At 35.7% G+C, this 18322-nt stretch overlaps 1 protein-coding gene across 12 annotated transcripts in view; it reads right to left on the minus strand.

Moving 5' to 3' along the window:
- Cep170 (centrosomal protein 170) overlaps window positions 1-18322 on the minus strand; it is an 84838-nt gene that overhangs the window by 36216 nt on the left and 30300 nt on the right. For 5 of the 12 annotated variants that reach the window (XM_085843252.1, XM_085843250.1, XM_085843248.1 and 2 more), the window contains exons 5-9: window positions 15668-15723; window positions 15425-15584; window positions 13511-13645; window positions 7690-8166; window positions 2988-3145 (exon numbers count right to left, since the gene is read on the minus strand). In XM_085843252.1, the coding sequence (XP_085699378.1) occupies window positions 2988-3145; window positions 7690-8166; window positions 13511-13645; window positions 15425-15584; window positions 15668-15723 (986 nt within the window). Of the gene's footprint in view, window positions 1-2507; window positions 3146-7689; window positions 8167-13510; window positions 13646-15424; window positions 15585-15667; window positions 15724-18322 lie in introns of all 12 variants that reach the window. The other 7 variants (XM_085843237.1, XM_085843235.1, XM_085843234.1 and 4 more) reach the window with 2 other exon arrangements.

Consider the following 18322-nt stretch of genomic DNA (forward strand, 5'->3'; position numbering starts at 1 on the left):
CAACAAGACCATAGTGTCTACAGACCCTTTTAGAGAGTTTTAACTATTTAAATTAAGTGACTAATTCTTTGATGAACTTTTAACCTGAGACATTCCTTTAACATGTTACACTTCTCAAAGCATTCAACATATAACTTTATTTGTAAGTATATCCCACTAAACATGTACGTCTTGAGACAAAGAATACACAGAATTTTCAATTTGAATAATCTTTTCCTCATACAGAGGCTAGCACACTATCAATGAAATTACTTCTTCAATGATGGAATAAGAAAGGAAATAAAACTATATAGGAGTTTTGCAGATCAAAACAAATTTAGTTGGGCAACAGCTGCTCCAACTCCTATCATACATACTCCAACTTTAAAGAGGGAGCTACAGATGACTGAGCATGTCTGTTTATTACTCTAGTCCTTTCAAGTCTCTGCTTATGCCTCAGTCTAGCTTTTTTTTGCCCTTTATTTTCTCTGCAATCATCCATTTATCACTTCATCTTCTTCAGATGTCTAAATCCAGGTTCTCCATGTTTGTTCTAGCAAAGCCTAGTTTTAAGCTGGCCTGACCTCAGCTTCTAGCTTTAACCATACCTCCTGAACTCTCAGCTTTCTTACTGTGGCAGACACATGACAATGGAGTGACTCTTGTTTTCTTTGAAGCAGTATTGGTTTTAGATTTTTCTGGTTTACACAACTGAAGAATGGACAAATTAGCTATCCAGTTGCATAATACCATTCTTTTTAATGGTCCTTGCTCTTAAAACCTTGGGTTTCTCCATTCTGAAAGTGATGATGTATTAAAGGGCTCCTTGAGAATGAAAATGATGCATATGATAATTTTAGACAACAATTAATGATCAGATTCTGTGAACTCCCCGCTGCCTATCACTTTCCTAAGTAGGCCTATCTGTAGAAATGCCTTCTTTCTTGCACACTGCACCAGGCCAGGCTTGTCCCTTGTACTATAATTTCCACCTTGTTTGTTTGTTTGTTTTTTTTAATTTAACCCCTTTAGTGCTGAAAAAACCTTTTCAGGACTCACCAGACTTTGGGTAGAGAGTCATATGTAGAAATGAGTAATATAAAAACTAATAATTAAGAGGGCCTCTTCATACAGCTATATGACATGACAAGCTTCCTATGTGTTTTTTGAATACCTGTTGAACCTAAAAAGTCTTAATTTCTTAAACAAATGACACACTTAAAGAGGTTGATTTAACCCAAGAGGATAAGTAGTACATATAGTTTATACACTTAATTCCAGATGCTTGGAATTTCTTAATGAATATGTATAATCATAAAATAATATTTAATGAAAAATATTACTCAACTGTGGAGTGAACTGTCTATGGCCTTTTAAAGTCCATACTTCTTTTTTAACAATGGTAAAAGTACTGCTTACATATAACACTTATTTTCAAGACTAACAGGTCTCTAAAAGTCAGGCATAATGCCACTATAACAGTAGAATAATTACAGACTCAATACATTTATGCTTACAAATTATACATGTATATCAGTGAATGCATTGCAAATACTACAGAACAAATACTAAAATAAAAATAATATAATGAGAATTAAAAGTGAACATAGTCATACTATTTTTGCCTACATCCCAGAGGGTTAGATCTTGGTCATTCTTTGATGGACATTTCTTGAAATTAGAATATTCTAAATGTTAATGTACACATGAACCACATGGTTTTCTTGTTTTTAATATAGAATCTGATTGAATATGTATGTATTAGCCACTTAAGTGATATCAATGTTGTTCACTCATGAGGATATTTTCAGTAACAAGAATTTAAACAAGAGACTAATGTTTAGTCCAACTTAGATTGCTATTTTCCATGTGGTGACATAAATAGCTCATGCTAAGGTCCGCCATTTACTATCATAACAAATTGGGAAGTCCTTTATAAGTCATACAACAATCACCTTGTAGATAAACAAGCAACATCAAGGGAATATCGGAAATTAAATAGACAAATCATGAGGACTGGGACTGGATAAACCTCACTAAAATGAACAAAACATATAAACACGGATTTTGTTCTGATTCAGCATAGATAGTAGTGAAGAGAAACAAACAGAAAATGGGTAAAGCTAATCAAAGCAAATGCTATTCATCTGCTCCCCAAATGAAATTAGTCGGTAGAAAACCAGTTAACATTTATATTCATGTAGAAATCTATCCTTGTTCAGTTTCCATAGAAATAAACACGAAATGACAATAGTTTTAAAGCCAATGAAATTTATATACTTTAAAAAGGCCCAGGTAGTTTAAGTGTAGAAGACTTAAAATTTAGGAAAATTCAGAATATAAGTGAAAGTGAAAGTAGGAAACGTTTTGTCCTTGCTTGCTATTATATTAGTCTTCTAGGTCCCTAACAAAACCCTAAAGTCCCAACTCCACCTATTGCATGGGAACATTTGCACCACCTCTCCAATAAGGTTCAAGAGTCAACAGCCCCCCACAACTACCATCATACTCAAATTTCAATTATTTACCTTGTCAATCATTTTTCTTGCTTCCACCTCCTCACTGTTGGGATTCTCTAACTCAATGGTATAAGTACCCTTGTCACTTTGGTCATCATCATTATCCTTTTCTGAAGAGGCAGAAGTAGCTTGATTTTTTAACATTACATCCATCTCCTGGCTTGGTCTGTGCCCAAGACTCCCTGAACTTCTTAATAATGCAGTTTGTAGGAAGGGTATTGACACCGATGGCTCCTCTGATTTCTGTTTTAACAATTTCCCATGTGGAACACCATGCCCCCCTCTGTGATGCGTAGAGCTAGTCTGTAAAGACAAAGAAACCACTTTGGCATCTGCTGGTGGAGATTTTGCTTTTTCAAGTTTTTTATGTGGTGTTGAGAAAGTAGTTTCCTGACATAAGATGCCTGAACTTTGAGTAAAAGAATATGACCTTCTCTTTCTGGAATTATCTTCATCAAAGAATGCAATCATAAAAGCAGTCTGACTTACAGCAGCCTGTTCTTGATGCTTTTCGGTGGACTGGGCCTTCTTTTTCTGCTCTGAGTGATGGCGGCGTAAATGTTCCTCCAGAGTTGCACGCTTGCTACAGCGCCTGTGCGCCCCAGCATTCTCTGAATCACTCTGTGTACCATCATCATGTTTGTTTCCTGGACACAAAAAAGACATGATATAATAGAGAAGAAAAAAATTCCATGTAGAAAATCAGAAGCACATACAAAAGTGTCATTTGTTTTGCTACCCTTCCCCTTTCTAAGACAAAGTTGTATGTCCTTTAGTGTAACAGGTTCTGCATACTGCCCTCCTGCTCAATAGTTATAATTATATTTCACCCGTTAATGAGGCCCTTTATAAACAATTGAGTTATTACTTTTCTTTCTCTAAATCTCAACTTTATAAAAGATTCCTCAATCCCTTAAAAGAATAAGCAATGTTCCATCACCTGTCATAGTTTGTACTTCTAACATTAATACACATTCACTCTGCCTCTCAATCGTAAACCTTTAGTAATAAACAAACAAACAAACAAACAAAAAGACCAGACTCCAAGGTTTCAACCCTACACAAAGAACTACAGGCAACTAAGGGATGCCAAGAGTGGGGGAAACAGTCATTCCCCCAGGGAAGAACACACCAACTGATTATCTAATACCAAATGGTCAGCCCTGCCTGAAAACATCAGAAAAGCAAGATTATATAGACACAGTAGATTGTTTATATATTTAGAAATTATGTATATAAGAACAATTAATGAAAAAAGTGAGCAATAATTTGAAAAAGAGTAAGAAGAGGTTTATGGGAGGGTTTGTACAGAGGAAAGGAAATGAGAAAGTAAAGTGATTATAATTTCAACAAAAAAAAGGAATAATTTAAAAGGCTGGTGTAACTCAAACACTATTTAACACAATATGAATGTCATTAAAATGGAGTATATCTAAATTATGGTATTCAATAATTTTAAAAGTTCAACATACCTTTCAATAAAAAGACTGAAATTTGTAGCTACTATTAATAACAACCAATGTTTACAAATGCTTTCCTAGAACTCTAGTGGCTTCAAAGAGTTAAATGATGCTGACATCCTACCAACTACAAAGACTCTACTACACCCTTCCTTCTAATAAACTACATGGTACAGATATAGGTAGATATCATGTCCAATATTATACTAGCCTCCCAATAAAGGTTTTTCTAGATCAGAGCAAGAGTTACTCTAGGCATGTGTGGTGGTTTGAATATGTTTGACCAAGGGAGTGACATTATTAGGAGGTATGGCCTTGTTGGAGGAGGTGTGGCCATGTTGGAGGAAGTCTATCACTGTGCTGGTGGGCTTTGAGAACCTACTCTAACCATGTGGGAGCCCGTTTTCTAGCTGCCTTCAGATGAAGATGTAGAGCTCTCAGCTCCTCCTGCACCGTGCCTGCCTGGATGCTGCCATACTCTTGCCTTGATGATAATGCACTGAACCTCAGAACCTGTAAGCCAGCTCCAATTAAATGTTCTTTTAAGAGTTGCCTTGGTCATGGTGTCTGTTCATAGCAGTAGAACCCTAAGACAGCATGATTTAGATGGATCACCAATCAAGGATTAACAAAAATCTTTTCAAAGTTATAAATGAATCTAGTATATTGGAATGTACATTGACAGAATCCAATCTTGCAGAAATATCTGATTTTGAAACATTCCCAGGCTGTCTACTCTAAAGTAAACATCTGTCAACAAGAGAGCAATCAGAAAGAAAAGGCTTGCTGTGTATGAAAGAATGAGGTGTATGTCTAGGGGAAAGGATTTATAAAGTGTATGGGTTTGTTCCTAGTAAATCTGGAAGCTCCCAGTAATGGTGAAATATAACACAAGAGAACTACCTGTAAAATGTAGTACATAAAAGAAATGAGGACAGACAAGGGAATGGTAGAACTGAATGACATCTTGAAAAAGGAGGAGAAACAGAGGGCACTAATATGGTAAAGATAAGGCAGATTCAAAGTGACAGATTAACATAAAAATCAAATGAGATGAACGTAAAAATTCTTCAAATTATTTACTATCCAAAAAGTACTATGAAAAGAAAAAAACAAAACAAAACAATGTGCTTAATTAGTGGAATCTCCGCCACTGATAATTTAGGAATCATAAGTAGTATATGGAAAACGAACAGAGATGTAACTACTAGTTTAGATACACATTTTATTATAGTACTGTTTAAAACATATTGGGTTGGATAAACTGAATAGGAATTCAGTTTGTTAAAGTCCAAAAGAATAAACACTAATGGTTTCTATACTGTTAGACCTGTAAGTAAGACTGTAAATTTACATTCAGAATTTTTAATGAAAACACAAGTTTCATTGTTACTAATCTGTTGGAGATTAGTCATTTTCTTTCTTATAAAACTGTTAGTCCTTCTAGTGCTTCTGTGTATTACCCAAGGAGAAAAGTTGAGGCATGATTAGATCAGAGTTGTAATCTTATGTTTCTACTCAGTAAAAAGACCACGCGGAAATGCTCAGCATACTTCTTAACCCCTCTGCTGATCACTAACTATCCTAAATATAGACATTCACTTGCTATCCCTCAGGTTAGCTTGGCTGTACTTTGTGAGAAGTTGGTATAAAGGAAGCTGCAACTCTCCTAAAGGGTGAAAGTGTATGGGCTTTGTGAACATTATTTTCCTCACTGTCCCAAAGCGCATGCACTTTACTCTTGTAGGAGCAAGGCATCTATCTATCTATCTATATCTCATATCAATTGATTTTCACAGTTGTTGAAAGTCCAAGTTTTAATAAATTGTTACTAACTACTATCTACCTCCATTTATTCAAAATCTGAATGTATCCGTTTTATAAACTAATGGGAAACTTATTTATTGATAACAGCTCTGAATTTTGAAGAAAGTTAATGTCATTTGTAAATAAGTATGAAGAAATAAATAGCATGGCTCTATTTGGGATACAAAGTGAGTTATTGCTGGGAAAGTGGTTTTTTTTTTTTTTTTTTTTTGGATGGCTTTCAAAATAGGCTAATGTCAAGTATGAAAGAAGAATTCAAGGTCAATAGTGATTAGACTAATTTTTGGCAAAATTTAAAAATATATTCTGATCAGTATAAAGACGGTGTTCATATGGGTATTAATGATTCTACTTCTAATTTGGCTCAAATAGGTCCTGGTGAAGAGCAGAGAATGTACTAAAATGATGGCTTAAGGATAATTGTTAATAATAACAATTACACTACTGTAAGAGGATTTTCATTATTTCTCTAAGTATTATTTTATTTTATGGCTATGAGTGTTTTGCCTTCAAGCATGTAAGTTTACCCTGTGAGTGCCTGGTACCTGAAGAAGTCACAAGAGGACACTGGATCCCCTCTTTATGGATGGTGTGGAGCCAACATATGGGTGCTGAAAATTAAACCTGGGTCCTAACTGCTAAGCTACCTCTCCAGCTCCTTAACAAAGATATTTTGATGGAATCTTCCTAAAGGATCTTTTTAATTCATCCTTCATCTATTCAATAAGTGTATGAGTTTTAAGAAGACTCATTTCCAAGGCATATACTACCTCTGATATACTACTAGCTTATCACTATTTTTCATCAAATTTACATTAGGAGTCATTTTACATGTTATCTTTAACCTTTGCATGCGTATGATTCAACTATGATATAAATAACATGTAGGAGGAGTAAATATATCACAATCAGAATTCAATTATCTTTCTGCTAGGTAACTGCTGATCACTATAATTAAAGCCAGAGTCAGTCCTGTCATTAACAATGAAGCCATTAGATAATAGCCTATGCTGAAGTCCCAGATGCAGGGTTAAGGAATACAGTAGGCTATATATGTTCCCTGACCCCAAAAAGCAGTTTTTAGAATAGAATTAATCATCTCCCCATAAAAGCCACAGAACTGTCAAATTCACAATCATTTGTTCAAAGTCATTTTCCCTTATTGATAGCATGTTAAAATACAAAACACAATAACACAAATTCCAAAAGAAATTCCATTCACAAAACCAGTGGGAAGAAGGCCGGCTAGTTGTTACGATCAGTATACATGCAATGACTGGAACTAAGTGTTCAATAAGGTATATGTAATAGCTAATATTACTATATAATATGATTAATATCTGCAAATGAACATCAAATTGCAATTGACAGCCCAGAAATGTATGTTAGAGTTGTAAATACCTAGTAGACAGATCTCAGCTGAGAGCATCTGTCTGAGAAGCTTCTGCTAACAGCTTGCAGTTGGAAGCACTCCGTAAGCAATCTGACTTTCAGGTATAAACAGGTAAGTAGCTTAATTTTGTTTTCAAAATCTAGAAATGGTACTATATTGGAAGCACGATAGAGAGAAAAAGAACTGTACATATCTTTTCTTTAAATCAAGAAAATGATGGGGATTATTTTCTGGAAAATTCTGCTTTGTATAATTAGTACATTTTGTATTTCTGCAGGTAAAGATATTAAATGACATAAGTAATCTGCCATCCCCAAACCAATGTGGTTTTGGCAAGAAAACAAAGAAAAGCTAATATGAATGAGAAATCTGGACATAAACAGTGCTGTTTGCTTTTCAGCTTTAAAATTAAATGTAAATTTTGAAAAAGATATTTTCCAGTGTATAATTAAGTAACAGTAGTCTGTCTGGTAACTTATGATACAATAGGAATCTCTGAAGCTCACTTTACCTTTCAACCTTTTCAAGTACACAGGAACATCACTTTTAATGCTCTTGGAATCCTCCTCTGTTCTTTCCCACACCATTTGAGGAGGGTTGTTTTGGGCTAGCCAGTCAGCTACTTTATTTTCTGGTGCCATCATTCCTGTCTGAATTCCTGGCAAGTCTTGAGTTCCTGGAGAGGCCTTCTTTGACTTGTGGCGCTGGTCAGAAGTGAATTTTGTCACATGGTCTCTAATAGTTACTTTTCCTGGCGTACTGTCATCAAATTCAATGGTAAATGAAGCATGCCCTGCACCTGCTGTATGGGAACTTGGTGTGTCTTTTGTTGGAATCTCATGAATAGTGCTCTCTGCTATTTGTGATGGCTGCTGGAATTCTTTTGTAGGAATTTCAAAATAACTTGGCTCCCTACAGAATGGAAAAAGTGCTTCTTCACTTGCAGCTGCAGACTGTTCCTCCACATGCTTGGCATCTATGCTGCACCCTAGTGAGAAAAAGGAGAGAGAATTCAAAATATTTGGAAGCCTGAAGCATGAGGGTCATTGGTAATGACCATTACTATTCGGAGAATCAGAAGGCAGATTAACAGCCTGGATGAAAAGAATTGCACTCGTATGACAGACAGATGTCACAGACAAGAAATGGTCTTGACTATGATTCAATACCATCAGGAGATGCAAGGTGAACAGCAGCAATGCCAAAAAAAAAAAAAAAAAAAAAAAAAAAAGCAAAGCAGGAAAACTCAAGGTGAGAAAGAATTAAAGTATGGATGGAGATGCTCTGTACATATACACACACTGTTTGATAGAAAAAGCATGAATAGCCTGAACACGTCACCGAATATGCTATTTGAAACATCTGAGAATAATGTAGGGCTCTAATAGTGAAGAGGTAGTCAGGTGAAGATGGAGATATGAAGTAAATACATACGCTATGCTTCGGAATTAACAATTCACTTACCAGTCTCATAACGTTCAGACCCCACTCTAGGACAAAACTGATATTATGGAAGCTTGGGAGACGACACACATTATTAGGTAAAAGTGGTTAGTGATAAAACATGTGGCTTGCTTGCAGCAATGGCCATCTAAGCAGCAGTATGAAAGAAACAATGCAAGAACAGAAAATTCTGTTGTTAGCCAGTAAGTCTGGAAGAAACTTAGTTTACACCTCTGCATAGCAGAACGTGTACAAAGCCCAAAGGACATGGGTGAAAGCTGCATAACTACCAGTGAGTGGCAAGGGGGACAAACACAGAACACTGTGACAATTCCTCCATTGCTTAAGACACTGCATAAAGGTGTGAGAAGGTGTTCTTAAGCATTAGGGGTTATTAGGTGGTGTGGATGTACAGGAAAGAAGGTGGAGATAAACCTATCCTTTGGTTGAGAAAATAAGACTATCTATTACCAAAATAGCCTACAATCATAAAAGAATTGGATTGAAATAAATTTGCCTAAGGCTCAAATATCAACTTTATTTTAAGCAGACTCATAGTAAATCAATTACAATTTACTGGGGAGAAAAGGTAATACAGACAAAGTAGGCTGTTTTTAATCAGTTTTTAAAAATTACACAAAGTATTTAGTCTTCTGAAATATCTTCAAATATTACATCTCTGTACAATTCATTAGGTGCTATAATTGATGTCATATATTAAATATGAAATTATAAAAAATCTTTTATGTTACAGAATGAGAGCAATAGTCATTAAGTCATTAAGTATGTGGGGCATGATATATAAGATATAAGATATATAAGGTAACAGAGGATATAAGGCTCCATTACTAAAATAGTAATAATCATGATAGCCATGTTCATACTGTCAAAAAGTATAAAAAGTCTGAGAATATTTAAGAATAGAAATACACAAAGTAAAAATTATTCTTTTCAAAATTAATTCCATTGGGTTTACCAATGAAAAGTCAAAGTATCTCAGAGAAATTATTACAGCAAGCAGAGAGGTAAGATGAAAATCAAGCGCAGATAACTGGCCTTGAAAACATAGTATCCCCATACCTGAGAGGCTCAGGCTCTGGGGAACACTACTGTAAGGTATCATTGTTCAATAACTTAATGATGATTCTTAATAATAAAGGAAAAACTTAAATTGTTCTTAGATTTCTCTAAAAAGGTAGTGATATAGATATTACATTCCATAATGACTTAAGACAAATGGTTTAATTTTTTAATAGCAGTTATAAAATTAAAGTTAGATTATGTGGAAATTTTAGTATGTGATAGAGATTTAATTCAAGACCAGTGGTTCCTTTCAAATTCATAGTGGAATAATTTAAGAAAAAAATTTTTTTAATTTTTAATTTAATTTCATTTTAATTAGGTATTTTCTTCATTTACATTTCCAATGCTATCCCAAAAGTCCCCTATACCCCCGCTACTCCCCTACCCACCCACTCCCACTTCTTGGCCCTGGCGTTCACCTGTACTGGGGCATATAAAGTTTGCAAGACCAATGGGCCTCTCTTTCCACTGATGGCTGACTAGGCCATCATCTGATACATATGCAGCTAGAGATATGAGCTCCCAAAGTGTGGACACATTGCCCCTTCTTAGAATTGGGAACAAAACACCCATGGAAGGAGTTACAGAGACAAAATTTGGAGCTGAGATGAAAGGATGGACCATCTAGAGACTGCCATACCCGGGGATCCATCCCATAATCAGCCTCCAAACGCGGACACCATTGCACACACTAGCAAGATTTTGCTGAAAGGACCCTGATATAGGTGTCTCCTGTGAGGCTATGCTGGGGCCTAGCAAACACAGAAGTGGATGCTCACAGTCAGCTGTTGGATGGATCACAGGGCCCCCAATAGAGGAGCTAGAGAAAGTACCTAAGGAGCTAAAGGGGTCTGCAACCCTATAGGTGGAACAACAATATGAACTAACCAGTACCCGCCGGAGCTCATGTCTCTAATTTAAGGAATTTTAATACCATGTTAGAAAAGTTAAACAGCTTTCTTCTCTTATAACATTGGTAAAACATACTTGGATGTTCATCAATTGATGTTAATTTCTATTCACATCTATTTTTATTTAAGCCAAATTAAACTACAGGAGATAGCATATTTGTTTGTGCTAATACTTTGTAATTAACCTCAATTATCAAGAATTTAGTAACTAAGCTAGAATTTATTCTACATGCATAAACTAGAAGATATTAACAGCTAACAATTTATGTAATTTTTGGTTTGGTTTTGCTTATTTATTTTGAGATAGGGCTTATATAGCCCAGGTTGGCTGGTTGGCTGGCTGGCTGGCTGGCTGGCTGGCTCTATCTATCTGTCTGTCTGTCTGTCTGTCTGTCTGTCTATCTATCTATCCATCCATCCATCCACCCACCCATCCACCCACCCATCCATCACCCATCCACCCACCCATCCATCTATATTTGAGAGAGGATTTCACTATGGTTTTACTTGTAGACCTGATCAGAAATTCTGTTACATGGTCTCTAATAGTTACTTTCCCTGACATAACCTCATCAAATTCAATGGTAAATGAAGCACGCCCTGCACCTGCTGTATGAGAGCTTGGTGTGTTTATCTTGGGAATCTCATGAATATTACTATCTCTGGATATTGCCATGATGATGAGATGCATACAAAGCGTGCATGTGGAAGAGAAGAACAAAGTGAGCAAACCTGGTGCCAGCCGCTCTTTCTCCGGCTTCTACTCTTACTAGGCATATGCGTGCACCACTGGATTTTACAAGTTATGTAACTCGGAATTTTAAAGTTGTGTGAGGGTAAATGACACATTTTTTTTAATGGTTCCTTAATTTTCAGTACCATGTAATTATTTTCAGAATACTGCAATAGTTAAATTGATCTGTGTTTTCTAACCCATCTAACTGGTTATATCCACCCCACATTCCCCCACCCCAACCCCATATCAGGTAATTAGCTCTAGTGCAACATGAAGTTAGACTGTATGGAACTTGAAGTAAGGAATTTAGAGTTCAGTCAAGATGCAAATATAGGGAATGAAACAGTATTACATACCAGCAGTATAGTATCATTTATACCATGCATATTGTGGAATTAAGCACAATTTATGTGGGAATACAAAGGGAGCTAATACTGAAAATATAATAAAGAGATACAAGGAGTGTCAGGGACCAAAAAGTTCAAATTCTACTTGGCAGGCAAAACAAGTCACTGAATTTGTTTCGGAACTGAAGATCAGTTCATATTTGCTATGTATAGTTTACAGCAATGAGGTTGAAACTTAAAAGTTAAATTATGACTCAGCAGTGGAAAGAAAGATACAGAAATGGTTAATATATAAAATGGAAAGAAGAAGAAATTAAAATTTAAAGCAGATATTCTTAACTTCTGGTATACTCTTCCTATTTCTCCTTCCTAAAGAAACTTTCCTAAAAGAACTTCAATAATTTCTAGTATCACTTTTCTCTGACACTGCTCATATTCCCTAGGGTTTTATAGTGATAATCTCACACGCATCGCCAGAGACTGGTTAGAACACCAAGTGACCTTCCGAATCTGTGAGACGCTAATGAGAGATGTGTTGAAGATTTTTGGGAAAGGTCTTCTTCCAAATTCTAGAATGTCTTCTGTACACAACTTTTTTTCTTTTTTTTGCTGGTTTGATCAAAAACTATGTCACTTGGAATGCTGGTGGCTGCAGCTTTGAATGTGAAGGTAACTGCATCAGTGTGTAAGTACTGTGGATACCAAGGCAGAGATGGCAAGACTAGCTAACAATCCTGTCTGTTGCACTGCACAGCCATGAGAGGAATCAAGTATGGGAGCTTAGTACATTCCTTTCCTAGTTAGTATCAGGCAGCCATTCTGTCATTAACATGAACGCATTAAATAATACACGGAAAAGCACTGGGGAAGAAACAGAGCTGTGATGAAGAGTTATTTGCAAAGCTCAGCATCATCATAGGACGTATTGATTGTTGACAGCATTTTTAGATTTGTACACTGGTTTAAGTAGACTATGTCAAAAGACAGAATGTTCATAATTCTCCAGCTGAGAAAACTGCCATGCTTACTTTGTGTAAATAAAATCAAAGGAAACTTGAAAGAGTTCTGGTGGGTACTGTTCTTGCCTCAAAATCACACATCATATGTCTTCCAAACTGACCCTTGGTATCTGTAGTATATTCCTCCAGTTTCAGATCTTTATCTGCTGTTACTAAACAAACTGCTTCCTTCAGCTCTGACTTCTTTTCAACAACTTTATGTGACACTATCTCCATTAATCCTGGAAATCTTGATTTTTCTACATATTGGTCACCACTTAAGTACACCACCAAGAACAAAACATGTTCCTTAGTTACTAATGTGAGGATCTAAACCATAATTGATTCTGGCCATTGGCTGTTGAACTCTATGCAATTTTATCTCAATAAAATAAGCAAAGTAATAAGGCTTTAAGAAACTTATTACTTTGTATCATATTTCTGAATGTAACAGAATTTTTATTTTATAATGAATATATGAAAATGAATCAAGTAAAAACATGTAACTCATATGTACCTACTTTTATAAATTTATTTTAATAATCATTTTGAAATACTTAAAATATTCAGTTAATGCTATTAACTTGTTTTCTAAAACAATTTCATAAACAAGAAAAACGTAAGATTTTGTACTATATACACATTGTATTTAGTATTTTATGCGGGACTCATAATACACTACAATAGCAAAGCCATTTTAAGAATGAAGCTATAGTGTAGATCATTTTTCATTATAGAGTAGAGTGACTTTTGTTTAGACTACAAATACTTGCCCAATATGAATTTGATGCCACAGCCACTGAGGTATTTTTACCTGAAGCCCCAGGTTCCTGACTTTTTCCCTCAGGCTTGCCATTGGCCTTGAAAGCTCTTTGTTCATCCTCCTCTTCGTCTCCCCACCAGGACGGCTGCCCATATAATGGAGTGCCTCGGGGCATAGCAGAGACATCTAAAAAGAAGTGGGTTAAAAAAAAATCCTTCTAAAGCAGATGAGACAAGAAAATATATTATATGTGATGCTAAATTTACTTCGTTGATTAAAAGCACTCTAGTTTCAGCAATGTAGCATTTGTGCCTGAGCTTAAACAGAACTGGCCATGACTAAGTGAATGCACACTGGCAATGACTAAGTGATGCAACTTGCTATGTGGGACAACAGCTTTTTGTTAAGTGTTAGAGCGCTCTCTGATACATAACTGAGATCTGTAACTCTGTAAAAAAAGGATCATTGAGTATTTAGACAGAAGTGTCTTACGCAGAAGAATTTTGTTGGAATTAAACAGTAATTATCAAGGGGATAATACAAAAAGTCTGATCAGAAGTGTCATTAAGTCTAAATATATAAAAGATGAAAGAAACTAAAGCAAATTTTGGCATGAGAAATGACACAATGGGTATTAAATAATAACTACATTTGTGCTCCCTCAATGCTAGCAAATCTTTGGTTTCAGTAGATGTATTATTTATCAATTTAATACAGTTGTTACTTGAAGGGATTATCTATGTAAAGCATTTTTAATTATTAACACTGTAAGCATTAGATGATATATGGATAATGTAGTATTATTAAAATTTTCTCTTTTACAGGCTAGAGAGATGGCTCTGAGGTTAAGAGCACTGACTGCTCTTCTAGAGGTCCTGAGTTCAATTCCCAGCACCTACATGGTGGCCCAAACAATCTATACTGGGATCTGATGGCCTCTTCTGGCATGCAGGTATATATACAAACAGAGCATTCATATACAAAAATAAATAAATCTTTTAAAAATTCCTTTTTGTTTATAATTCAGAGAAATATAGATAATATAAAATAATAAGATGCAGTTTTAAACTATTATTTCCTTCAAGTATTGAAACTACTTTCCTTAAATATTTAAGATATGAGGTATATTTAGACATAGTTGTCAATGTTTTCTAGGGTTAACTGGCTACATTAAAATGTACTCTGGAATCAGTCACTAATATATATTATTTTTATGCATGTACAGATAGGTGTATGAGAACAAAAATATTTAAGACTGAGTATAAATTCAAAAATTTCCAAAGAAGTTAGACTATTGCAATATATGTTATATTGACAACTATTGTGTTTCTATTGACAAACTATTGTGTGTTGTTGGAGCTCAGTGAGAAGCTATCTCTGGAAGAGGAACAGAGAGCAAGCTCCATGTCAGACCCCAAGGATGTTTGTCTCAAAGTGTCCTCCAAGGTCTGGGGATGGGTTAGTCCCCTTAGCTGGATGACAGGGAGAGAAGAGAAAAACAAAACAGCCCAAAAGTACAATGTGTGTCCTTGAGAACAGCTAAAAGACAAACCGTTTCCACAGAGATTATTATTGTTTATCCACTAATATGCAAGTGTCTGCAGAGGAGAGAAGCGGGAATCTGGGCCACCAGGAGACAGTTCAATTGAGGACTGACTGTAGCTAACTGCCTCAATTTCCCCAGTCAGATTCTGTTAGATGTTGTGAGCAACATGATACTACCTTTCTATATTTTAGTTTGTTGTTGCTTTTGCTTGGAAGTCTCACTCCAAGGGACACCCAAGGACCCCTGGGACTTTGCATTGTGAACGTCAGCTACCTACTTTCTAGGTGCTTACATAGTCAGTTTCTGTACGTACCATTGATGGTGTGTGTGTGTGTGTGTGTGTGTGCGCTTCCTCTCTCTGTAGAGACCCATCGATATGGCTACTGTAGATCACTCTCCAGATCGTGCAGACCACTTACCCACGGGTTTCTCTTCAGATTTTAGTGCTTCTGTGGCTCTGGGCTGCACTTCTGCAGCAGCCTCCACTTTTGAGTCCGTGCCTTTGGCACTTGCTGATTTTGGTAATTCTGATTCTGAAGACTTCTGGGACAATTGAAGCTGAATGGTAAACTTCTCGTGCTACAAAACATTTAAAATCAAAGTGAAGCTTTCATGAAAGAAGTCAAGACTAGTATCAGGCTGGCAACAGGATAAACCCTTACCTTAAGAGCTTCTTCAGGGACCCTCATTTCTCCTCGTACTACAGTGAAGAGATTTGTATGTAAACAGAGCTAAGGAAGAATATAACTCCACAATTCTGGTCACTGTGCTTATAACTTATGCTCCAGGCAAAGGGCATGGCTAGGAGGAGGGGAACCCTCTCAGAGACAAAGGGGAGGCGAAATGGGGTAAAGAACTCTTGGAGGGGGACTAGGAAAGGAGCAACATTTGAAATGTAAATAAAAAAAATAATTAAAAATTAAAAAATGAATAAATGCAAAAAGGTCATCAAATATAGTTTAGAAATTGTCCTATTTCAAGAGTAACTTATTATTATAGTACAGTACTGGGAATTAAACCCAGGATCCTGAATATACTAGATATGTATACTTCACTAAACCACATCTCCAGACCTAAACAAAAATATTTTTATAGAGCAGGTCTCTAGTCTATTTTTAAATTTGAGATTCTCCTGGTAGCTCACAGAGTACCTGGAATGTAGCCTGAGCCTGGAATATTCCCTTTAATAACAAAAATACTTAAAATACATAATTAATAAATATTATAATAAATATTAACCTTTAAAATCTAGTAAATATAATCTTAGACAATATTGGCCTTTAAATGATTAGAACACAAACATTTTTAATTTTCATAAGCAACAATATGAAAGGACCAAAAGAAGAAAATTATAGATACCTAGTCACAAAAGTGTAAAAATATGAGTCAGTAGCCAAAATCAATCCTTAAGGGATTGATTACTTAGATTTGCATGAACTTTGATAAAAATAGGGTTCATTTGTAACCTCACCACCCCCTTCCCTACATGTACTACAATAAGGTCATGTTACATTATCAAACAATGATTCTATACATATGAGAACAAGTACTTAGATATAATGAATGCTTTCATTATTATGCCTAAACAACAAGGCTTTTTATTAAAGATCAATCCTCTAGAGGTCCTATTTCCTACCATTATTTAACCCTACAATGAAAGCAATTTTATAATTACGTGCTAAATTCTACTACCATCCTTTACTAATTCAAAGCATTCATCAATCATTTCAAGGGGAGAAAGCTGTAATCAGCATGATGTGTGTGCGTGTGCATGCGCGTGTGCGTGCGTGTGTGAGGAGGGTAAGTAATAAAATCAGTAAATGTATGAACAGAACTTCTTAGACCTATAAACAACTCTATCCAATTCCATTAATCTCTGTTGTGCAACAAATACTCTAGTGAGTGGACAGAGTCCTGTGTTTCAGAGAATCTAGCTACTCAATTCTGGTGGAGGTTCTTGTCAATAAAGAAGCTTCCTATGACTCTGAGTTGTGGAATTTCTCTTTTTTATATGCATATTTGCTGTTATACATAGAAATGCTCATATAACTGAACGTTCAATAAAAATCATCTAGTACATTGGTTCTCAACTTTTGGGTTGTGACCCATCAGATATCCTAAAAATCAAAGCTTTACATTATGATTCATAACAATAGCAAAATTATAGTTATGATGAGAATAATTTTATGGGTAGAGGCCACAATATGAGGAATTGTATGTATTCAAGGTTCACAGCACTGGAAGGTGAGAACCACGGCTCTAGCTTTTTTTTTTTTTTTTTTTTTTTTTTTGGCCTCAGAAATTAAGGGCTTAGGAGAGAATTCACAGCATAACTACTTTTCAATGGAAATGCTAGCATTTAAAAAGTTGACAGTGATACTGTTTTCAGATGAAAACATGAATGAATATAGACTACTGTGAAGACTTTTAGCGCTACCTCTAATAGATACATGCACACCTCTTCTTCAGGGCCTCTCTAAGGTATCCCCCCCCCCCCCCGACCTAAGACTTCAGCTCAGACAGGGGTCCTGTTTCTTATGTTCAAATATTTTGTGTTTTCTATGTGTGAAATCAGAAGCCTTCCCCTGTGGGGATCTAGACTGCTATGGTGTGGTGGTTTGAATGAAATGGCCCCCACACCAGGATCAGCTTCTCCCTGCCACCAACTTGCTCTCAGCTACTGTCCCAGTGCCACGGTCTGCCTGGCTCCTACAATGCTCCCTGCTTATGATGGTCAAGTGAGCCCCTAATTTCATGTTTTCTTCTCTACATTGCTTTGGTCATGGTGCATCTTCATAGCAATAGAAAAGCAACTAGACATGACGGTCCAGCTTTTATATCTTAAAAGCTATTTCTTCTCAGTTGTATACATCTTCACAAGTAGTTTTTAATTTGCCAATCAAGAAAAATGATAGAAATGCAGTTACTTATGATGTCAGTAATTTATAAAAAATTTTAAAGCTTATTTAAAAATTAAAACTTTTTTGGGGGGTGTAATGGGAAAGACAAGGCTAAATCTACAAATCATGTGAATAAATCCTGAAGCTTATTTTTTCAGTGCTTTATAAGACTATGATAGTTAATTTAAACTATCCCTATATAACTTATTCAATAAGTCTTTATCTAAAACGGACATAGAAACTCACCTGCATGCTAGGAGTATGCTTTTAGACACATTTTATCTTAATAACAATTATGACTGAGCAAAGCAAAATTTTACATAGTTTTAGTTATTTAAAAGAGCTGTGACCTTAAAACATAAATATCAGATATCACTGGGTATATATCAACTTTCAAAGAAAACTTTAACTCAAAAT

The sequence above is a fragment of the Mus caroli genome, unplaced genomic scaffold (assembly GCF_978045245.1).
Source record: "Mus caroli unplaced genomic scaffold, Mus_caroli_1 scaffold_1, whole genome shotgun sequence".
NCBI classification, from domain to species: domain Eukaryota; kingdom Metazoa; phylum Chordata; class Mammalia; order Rodentia; family Muridae; genus Mus; species Mus caroli.